At 41.6% G+C, this 9,249-nt stretch overlaps 1 protein-coding gene across 4 annotated transcripts in view; it reads left to right on the forward strand.

Moving 5' to 3' along the window:
* PHF6 (PHD finger protein 6) overlaps positions 1-5,247 on the forward strand; it is a 37,295-nt gene extending 32,048 nt beyond the window's left edge. For 3 of the 4 annotated variants that reach the window (XM_034781161.1, XM_034781158.1, XM_034781160.1), the window contains 2 exons: positions 340-469; positions 759-5,247. In XM_034781161.1, coding sequence (XP_034637052.1) covers positions 340-469 — 130 coding nt within the window. In that variant the 3' untranslated portion in view covers positions 759-5,247. Of the gene's footprint in view, positions 1-339 lie in introns of all 4 variants that reach the window. The other variant, XM_034781159.1, reaches the window with a different exon arrangement.
* The last annotated feature ends 4,002 nt before the right edge of the window (positions 5,248-9,249 follow it).

The following is a 9,249-nucleotide window of genomic DNA, read 5'->3' on the forward strand; positions in this document are numbered from 1 at the left end:
CAGGCATGGGTACCGCTGACCGTTTTGGGGGCTTCTGTCTTTGTTTTTGTGTTTAACCCATCTTTGTTATCTTTTGTCAGTTGGGAATTGTTCCCTTTTTTGTTTGGCTAGTGATCTTGGGTTTGCCCCTGTAACAGGAGCCTGTGGTTCTAGCCAGTGATCTAGTCAGGCTAGCTAATATTTATTTCTAATGTCAGATGTCTGACAGGTGCCTTATACATTAATTCAACACAATTTTAAAATGAGCCTCTTCGCTAGTGGAGAGAGCCCAGAATGTTCTAAAATATAGATCTGTTACTTGTTTCCTGGTAAATCCTCCACTGTTTTTTATTGTCTTAGACTCTATTGTAAAAACCATAGTGGGAACGATGAAAGGGATGAAGAGGATGAAGAAAGAGAAAGCAAAAGCCGTGGGAAATCAGGCTCTGACCATAGTAGCATTCCTCAGCAACAACTCAATGGAAACTAGGTATGGAAGTTACTCCTGGCAGCTCTGTTACTGAGACTGAGAAACACAACATTCATTTGATGTAGTTAATCACAGTAAAATGTTTAAATCTAGTATATGCAGATAAGTTCTTTTTATTGGTGTACTGCAGAAGAATGGGGAACTTTTTTTTAAACTTCAGCTGATTTTATAATAATATTAGGGAGGCCTCACGTCTGTCGATAAATGTAGATGTAATGTCAGATCTGTTAGATGCTCTTCTCTTTATATGATTTTAAATTTACTATTGTTTTCATCGTTTTTTAAACAGGTTCAAGGGACAGAGTTAGAGAACTGGGAATGAATAAGACATCCATAACTACTAATACTTTTTAATTGTTTTCTAAGATCAGAAAAGGGTTAGTAACTTTTTACGGCCCGATTCTGTTAGAAATTTCATTGAACTGCCTGAAACGTTCATGTGTGTGAGCCTTCAATAAGTGGCAGAGTTTTACATGTCAATATTATGTAGTTTGTAGTCTGCAGTGTCTGGAAAAAATTGAAACACTATATAAATGATATGTAATATGTACAGTGTCAAAAGTTAAGGCAGACATTGAAATGAAGTAAGCTCTATATTTCTGGACTGAATAAAAATCTAAGATTTGGAATGTGTAAGTTGTTTAGTGGATTCATGCACCAAGGGAAAGTCTTAGTAAGATTAATTCACAACATGGACAGACAAGTCCATGGTGGTAACAAACTGGTAACTCATGAGTTTTGCATTTTCTTTATATACAAAATATGGAGGATAAATGTGTGTGGGGGGAAATCGCTCTCTGTTTTTGCTTGCAAAGCACACAGTAGAAAAAGAACTCAGTGCACGCAGAAGCATGCTTGAACCTTTCAGTTTGTTCCTGTTGTGATTGTTCCTACTGCCCAGCATTCCTTGCTGGAGATTTACCTGAGCAGCTGTTGGTTACAAGCTGCAAGCTTCAGTACTCATGCCAAAGGGCTGTAGTTTGTTCTTTCCCCAACAGTCCACCTCTATATTCCTAACGTACCAAGAACCTCTCACTAAGTGTGACTCAAACTAACTTTTGGAAGCTGCAACCCAACGTCTTTAGATTTCGAAGAGTTACTACTTTAACTTCTATGGAATTTAGCCACCTTATCTGACATCCATACCTCAAGTGCTCTGTGTTGCGTGGAACACTTCATGTTTTGTCCAAAATACATATACAGGTCCCACGTGCTGTAAGGAGAAGGAATCAACTTTTTGGGGGGGGGGGGGGGGAAATCAGTATTTATTTTGAATCTTGTGACCACTATATAAGAAAATCTTCTTACCATTCTTAATGCTTTTAGCATTTGATTAATTTTTCTTGTCAAATCAACAATCATCCCATGGCATTTCATGTACCTAGAGGTCAATGTTCCATTAGAGAATAATCAGGTTTAGATTATACCAAATCTAACAGCTCAGTTCCCTAACTTTTTTCATACAGCTCTGGCATGTCTAGTTGCTGATAAATAGCTTCTTCTGCTGGTCCGATTGAAGCACATTAGCCGATTCATTTAAAATAAAACCAAAAACTTAGTTATTAAGTTAAGTCTTTTCTAATGCTTCCGGGCATCTCATTGCTTAGGAAGGGTTCTGGCTCTTTCTGAATACCCAATAAACCGTTTAGATTTGAAGTAAAGCAGTAAGCAAGATACTCTGACAATTTGACTAAAAACAGCAAAGGTTCATCTGCAGTTGATATTAAGAAGCAGTTCATTTGTAACAAGTTTCTGTAGCCTTTTTTTACTTGTATTTTTAAAAGATTTAACATGTCATTGTCTTTTCATGTGTTTCTTTAATGTCTCAAGGGACTCAACTGTTGTATATTAAATTTCTAACACTTTACCATGTTAGAATTCAATCTGTTTTGGGGGAAAATGCAGTTTTAGTAGAAATATTACTGTGTACAGAAAATATTCAGTTACTGCTCTAAACATGCCATTGATCATTCTTATTTTGTATTTGTAACTTTCAAAATTAAAGGCATGACTTGAATTGCAATGACAGATTGATTGAGATTGTTTACCAAGGTGTTTGCTTTTTTCTAGAATATGAACATTTTTCAGCTACGCAGAACGGTTTCAGAATGCAAAATGTCTGTCACCCTGCCTAGATTAGGTTCTAGGTTTCGTGCCTCAAACATGGCCTTCCCATGGAATAAAGGCACTTTATTGTTTGCAACTACTGTATTTTTGGTTAAGGAAGGATGAAAGGTACAATGGGGTAGATTTGCCAATATAATCATTGTATTTTTCACTAAGTTCTAATTCACATTGTGTTGATTGCTGGATTTAATAGTCTAATAATTCATTATGGGTAAAATCATTTATCTCTCCGCATGCCACTAGCAACAATAACAACACTTTACCTTTGAGTAGCAGAAGAGCAAGTGGCTGGCTACCCATTGGGGCTGACTAAACCATCATTAATTCAGAACTCATGGAAACTAAAAGTCAATACCGAAAGCGGTTTTTGTTACAAGCCTCAAATTCATGTTCTAATTTACTTCATCTTGTCATGTATGCTGGGTAAAAGTGCCTTACAATGTAAAAATTGTATTTATATGTTCCCAAGTAGTATCACTTGCTGAGGAGTAATTCTGTCATGGTGTTAATATTTAGAAGAAATGTACCTCAGCAGTGCATTTACTGTACATCTCCTATGTCCTTAGCTGTAGTTTTAATAAGCATGAAAATGTATGATAGGTATACAACATTTACATCATTTTTTAAAGATGAAATACTGCCATTACTGTCTTTTTATGTGCATTTTAGCTTGAAATTTTGGACAGTTTGTCTTTTTTGTAAAGCAATGTAATCTTTGCAAGCATATATTGAAGATTATTCTGCAGCATTTACTGCCTTCCCAGAGGTTAGAAGTAATGAATGTGCTTTATAGGTAAAATAGATTTGTTTAAATTAACTAGTTAAATTAATAAGGTTTATTTGTTCCTGGCATTTTTTTTTCAAATAGGCAGCTTTTGTTTTCATCTCACTATCAGAAAACAATCTCGAATTTAAGAAAACTCGTCTTATGAAACTGATTTCCCTGAATTTAGTTACTTTAGGTCTTTTTGGCATTTCTTGCCCACAAGAGCAGTGTGTCTCTGTTCAAGAGACTCATGGAACCCACCTATAATGGGAGATTTTTTTCCACAAAATAATATATTAAATAGTTTCATTATATCAGCAAAGGGCTTGCCTTTAAAAAGATCCCTTCTACTGCTCTTTTCCCAGGGAGAGCTGGCAAGACCTGTCTACCTGAGCAGTTGTAGGGTACTGGGAGCTGGGGGAGGAAGGCTATTGGCAAAATTCCCTGAGACTCTGGTTTATACATGTTTGAAGAGGTTCCATGTGGTGGCACAAAGTGGCCACACATTTATTTGTGAGGGAAGCTACAAAGGGTCAGCCTAGCACCAGTGTAGGTGGCACTGGCTGGAAAGGGGACATGGGCACTGTGGTTAAAGGGTTCACTCATTCAGCAGGTGTTTGCCAACAGGAGAACCTGTTCCTAGAGTCCTGGTGGGAATTCCACCTGCCAACACCCATGGAGGGCAGCAGTGAATACACCACTTACACTCCTCAAAGATGAATCTCCCTTGCGTACAAGGACTTTGCTGGTTTAGGGAGGCATAATTACACTTCCATGTGCCAGCTTTGCTGAATTTGGACCCAAGTCTCACCTTCTAGTACAGTGGTTCTCAACCTTTCCAGACTAGTGTACCCCTTTCAGGAGGCTGATTTTGTCTTGCATACCCTAAGTTTCACCTCCCTTAAAAACTATGTGCTTACAAAATCAGACATAAAAATACAAAAAAGTGTCACAGCACACTGTTACTGAAAAATTGCTTGCTTTCTCATTTTGACCATAAAATAATTTACCATAAAATAAATTAAATGGGATATAAATATTGTACTTAAAGTATATAGAGCATTATAAACAAGTCTGTCTGAAATTTTAGTTCATAACTTTGCTAGTGCTTTTATATAGCCTACTGTAAAACTAGGCAAATATCTAGATGAGTACTCCCTAAAAGACCTCTGTGTACCCCCAGAGGGGTACACCAACCCCCAGTTGAGAACCACTGTTCTAGTGGACAGCAGCTGTAGCAAGACCAGCAGCCGGGAATTGCTTCTTACTGTTGTTCCATATAGGAAGGGGTAACTTCTTAGACCAGAGCAGAGCAGAGGAGATGATATTCCCACCCTACCCCACCCCTTGAAATGTCACACTTATCTGATGTGATAATTGCTATAATCCAAGAAGATTAGTAAAATTGAACCAATATGCTAGTGGAATTAACCTTCATTATCAGCACAGCGAAACTTAACTATCAGAGGACTGAAAGTATATTGCAACAAATAGTAACTCTCCTTCCATTTCACTATAAACAGATTCCACCACAGTAATGATGGAGGTTAACAGAGCACAGCTCTTGATTTATATATACTTGCTGAAGCAGTTTCTATGTATGCATATGTACGCACACTCAGTAGTCAGCAGAGACATCTCAACCCTGAAAGGATTCTGGAGGACTGTTGCTTATTGAAAAGCACTCAGATTAGACCAGCTTTAACATCGATTTACATCAGATGTAAAGACAAGGAATGTATAAAGAGGGTAAACACATTCCTATCTGCAATGTTATGTATATTTTGTTCCTGTTATATTGGCTTTACTTCCAAAGTTGTAGTTTGCAGTATTTTTTTTATTGGTATCATTGCATATATATTCAATAAATGAGTTACTAATTTCATATTTGTGTAGCTCTCCTTTTTATGAAAGCATAATGTTAAAACTATACACTTCCGCATGTCACTTTCATGCATAACTGCAGTGGATCTTATTAGTGATGTATTACTTCATAATGAGATACTTAGTGAGACTTAATTACAATAATCAGTCCTCTGCAGAAACTAATAGCTAGCCATGTGCAGGGGGAAATACACACTTCAGCTGTAGGATGAAATGCAAGACGCATCAGCAGTCAGGTTTTTTATTTTCATTTTCGAAGTGCCAGGATTTTATAACTGCCTGGAGTAGGATGACAAGAATGTTCAGTGGTCTTCTAAGCATTAGGTTATATTGCAGACAAACTGCATATGAGGGGGATTTGCTAGGTGCAACGATTGCATAAGTTTTTGCTGAAAATAAATGTTACACCTTTACCACGATATAACATGACCCGATATAACACGAGTTCGGATACAACGCGGTAAAGCAGCGCTCGGGGGGGCGGGGTTGCGCACTGACGGATCAAAGCAAGTTCGATATAATGTGGCTTCACCTATAACACGGTAAGATTTTTTTTTTTGACTCCCGAGGACCGCGTTATATCTGGGTAGAGGTGTACCTGTTTTGGCAACTTTTAAACAAGTACACAATGGGAAAAAGAGGCTTCATCATAAAGTCCTTACTGAGGCAACTGTTGACATAAATCCAAGTAGAAACACTTACTCCTGTGGACTTCAGGGTTAGCCCAAGAATATCCATCCAGTGTGTTTAAATTTGGTTTCTTCTTTAATTCAGGTTTGCAAAGCTGAATACATTGCAAACAAAACTTGTTCTTCAAGTGCTTGTTCCTAAATATTTACTGGTGGTGTGCATATGCCCAGTGAACTCCAGTTTCGATTCTCTTGGCCAGCATCATCCATTGGGGCTGCCTGTGGGCTCTGAAGATGTCTACGCTGCAGCTGGAAGTATGAGTCCCGATGCAAGTAGACAGACTTGCGCTAGCTCAATGTGGATGTTGGAACATGGGTGGTGGCTCAAGCTAGCCACTGAAGTCGAGCCCACCTGATCCCTTAGGTTCAAGCTTCGGTGACTAGTCTGAGCTGCCGCCCATCCTGCTGGATCCACACTGCTATTTTTAGTGCACTAGTGAGAGTCTGTCTATCCAGGCTGCAAATCACACCTTGCAGCTGCAGTGAAGACGCATCCTGAGTGGCCTTGTGGCTCCAGTTGAGCATAAAACAGCAGTTGCCACACTTTTTACTAAGGTGACTCGCCAACTGCGTTTTGCCTTTTTTGCAGCCCACGTGTGTATGTGTATGTGTGTATAAAACTAGTCACTGTTTTCTAAAGCCTGTAACTGCAACACAATATTGATTTTGTGTTAAGGGAAGGCAGTCTAAGCTATATTGAGCATTGCTGTCACATCCAGGCACCCTGAGAGTGGCCAGGGTTGGATTAACACACATTGGGCCCAAACTTGGTGGAGGGAAGGCCCAAGATCAAAGGCCAGTGTCCTTTCCTGCCTCCTCGCCCCACAAAGGGAACACCGACCTCCTGCAGCAACATGCTCAACCCTGGCACCGCAACCCTAATCCCAGCCTGGTGCAGTGGGGATTGGAGAGGTGGCTCCTGTCCCATGGGGCTAGGGGCATCTGAACCAAACCCGAGTGGAACTGCAACCCTGTGTGCCAGGTTGCAAAACCCAGAGCACAGAGCTAGGCCCAGGGCCGTGGGACAGGAGCTGCTGCTTGCAGGGTGAGTGCAGGGGCGGGTGCTTGCTTTCCAAACCTCCTCTGGGGCCTCCCTCTGCACTGGGCCCGTGACCCACTGTGTGGGGTACACTGGCATAAGGGATGGGGAGACCCCAACCACCTCTCGGTTCTTTCTCACCACCTGTGCAGTTGGAGTGTCCAAGCCTCTTCACTTGCTGTGCAGTTTTGCCCATTGGTCTGTAAGCAGTATCTCCTCCTTTAACAGGAAGGAATCTTATTTATTTTTTATTGTCTGAGCGTCTGCCCTGGTACCAGGATCAGTCCTCATGACTGAGCACAAAGCTGCAGGCTTTAAAAATTGCTTATCATATGAGGTGCTTATCATACCTGTTGCTTTGACACCAATATAAAGTCATTCTATACACAATGCTTCTTAATTATGGGAAACCTGCAGCTTACTGTGATGTGGTCTACATTTTGCTGGCATGGCTGTCTTGGTTTGGAGTGTGAAAAAAAATCACCCTCATAATAACATAGCATAGCAGTGCTCTTTTCCCAGTATAAGCTGCATCTCCATTTGGAGGGTTTGCCAGTAGAGCTCTACCAGCAAACCCTCTCTAGTATAGAAAAGGCCTGTGTATGAGTGAGGGCACATCAGGATATCCACAAGCACCTCTCAGAGTAGATGGTGTCTCACTCTGGGCTATTTAAGAGGTGACACGCAGTGCCATTCAAAGGGAAAGGTGCTGACACAGGGGTGCCAGCATCCTAGGAACAGTAATAAAATCTGATGCATCACTCATGACTTGTGCCTTCTAGGGTACGTCTATACTTACCTGCTGGTTCGGCGGAAGCAATCGATCTTCTGGGATCGATTTATCGTGTCTTGTCTAGACACAATAAATCGATCCGGAAGCGCTCGCCGTCGACGCCGGTAATCCTGCTCCGCAAGAGGAGTAGGCGGAGTCGACGGGAGAGCCTGCCTGCCGCGTGTGGACCTGCGGTAAGTACCTTTAAGTTCGAATTAAGATACTTCCACTTCAGCTACGTTATTCACGTAGCTGAAGTTGCGTATCTTAGTTCGAACTGGGGGCTTAGTGTGGACCAGGCCTTATTCAGCACTAGATACAATATTCACAAGGGATCCTTCCCACCAGCCCCATCATGAACTTTTCCTGTAACACTGGGGAGGTACTGAGGGTACACAAAAGTCCCCTTTTCACTGGGATAACCCACCATAGTTTTGTCATTCCACCATAGCATTGTCTTACCTTGGTCACTCAGGTAATGATCTGAGACACAGAAGCATTAGCTAAAACATCTATAAGGCTTACAGTATCTAATACATATATTTATCGTTACATGTTGGCACAGTCCCTTATGTTTAGGGCCCTACCAAATTCACAGTCTATTTTGGTCAATTTCACAGTCATAGGATTTTTAAAATAGTAAATTTCATTATTTCAGCTATTTAAATCTGAAATTTCACTATTTGTAATTGTAGGGATCCTAACCCAAAAAGGAGCTGGCGGGGGTCGCAAGGTTATTGTCGGGAGGGTTGTGGTACTGCTACCCTTACTTCCGCGCCGCTTCCGCACCATCTTCAGAGCTTGGCAGCATTTAAAAAATTGGCTGGGCTCCAAACAGAATCAGGAGCTGCACCTAGCAACTCCAACTACCCAGCTCCCTCCAGCCCAGCTCTGAAGGCAGAGCTGCCACCAGCAGCAGTGCAGAAGTAAGGGTGGCCTGGCATGGTATTGCTACCCTTACTTCTGCGCTGCTGCCCGCAGAGCTGGGCCCTCGGTCAGCAGCCGCCACTCTCCGGCCACCCAGCTCTGAAGGCAGCAGCGCAGAAGGTATGGTATTGTCAGGGTTACATCTGTGCTGCTGCTGGCGGGGCGCCGCCTTCAGAGCTTAGCACCTGGCCAACAACTGCTGCTCTCTGGCCGCCCAGCTCTGAAGGCAGCCCAGTGTGAGGGTGGCAATACAGTAACCCCCTAAAATAACCTTGCGACTACCCTGCAACTCACTATTGGGTCAGGACCCTCAATTTGAGAAATGCTGGTCTCCCCCGTGAAATCTGTATAGTATAAGGTAACAGCACACAGAAGACCAGATTTTACAGGGGAATATCAGATGTCACGGTCCATGACGCGTTTTTCATGGCCGTGAATTTGGTAGGGCCCTACTTATGTTCTGCAGCCACAGAATTTGTCCCTTGCCACAAAATTCTGTTCCAGATAGGGCTTTTTTATTTTATAATAAAAATGTACAATCTGTCTTGCTCTCCTGGTTGTGAAAATAATCTTGAA

This window comes from Trachemys scripta, chromosome 9 (assembly GCF_013100865.1).
Source record: "Trachemys scripta elegans isolate TJP31775 chromosome 9, CAS_Tse_1.0, whole genome shotgun sequence".
Taxonomy (NCBI): domain Eukaryota; kingdom Metazoa; phylum Chordata; order Testudines; family Emydidae; genus Trachemys; species Trachemys scripta.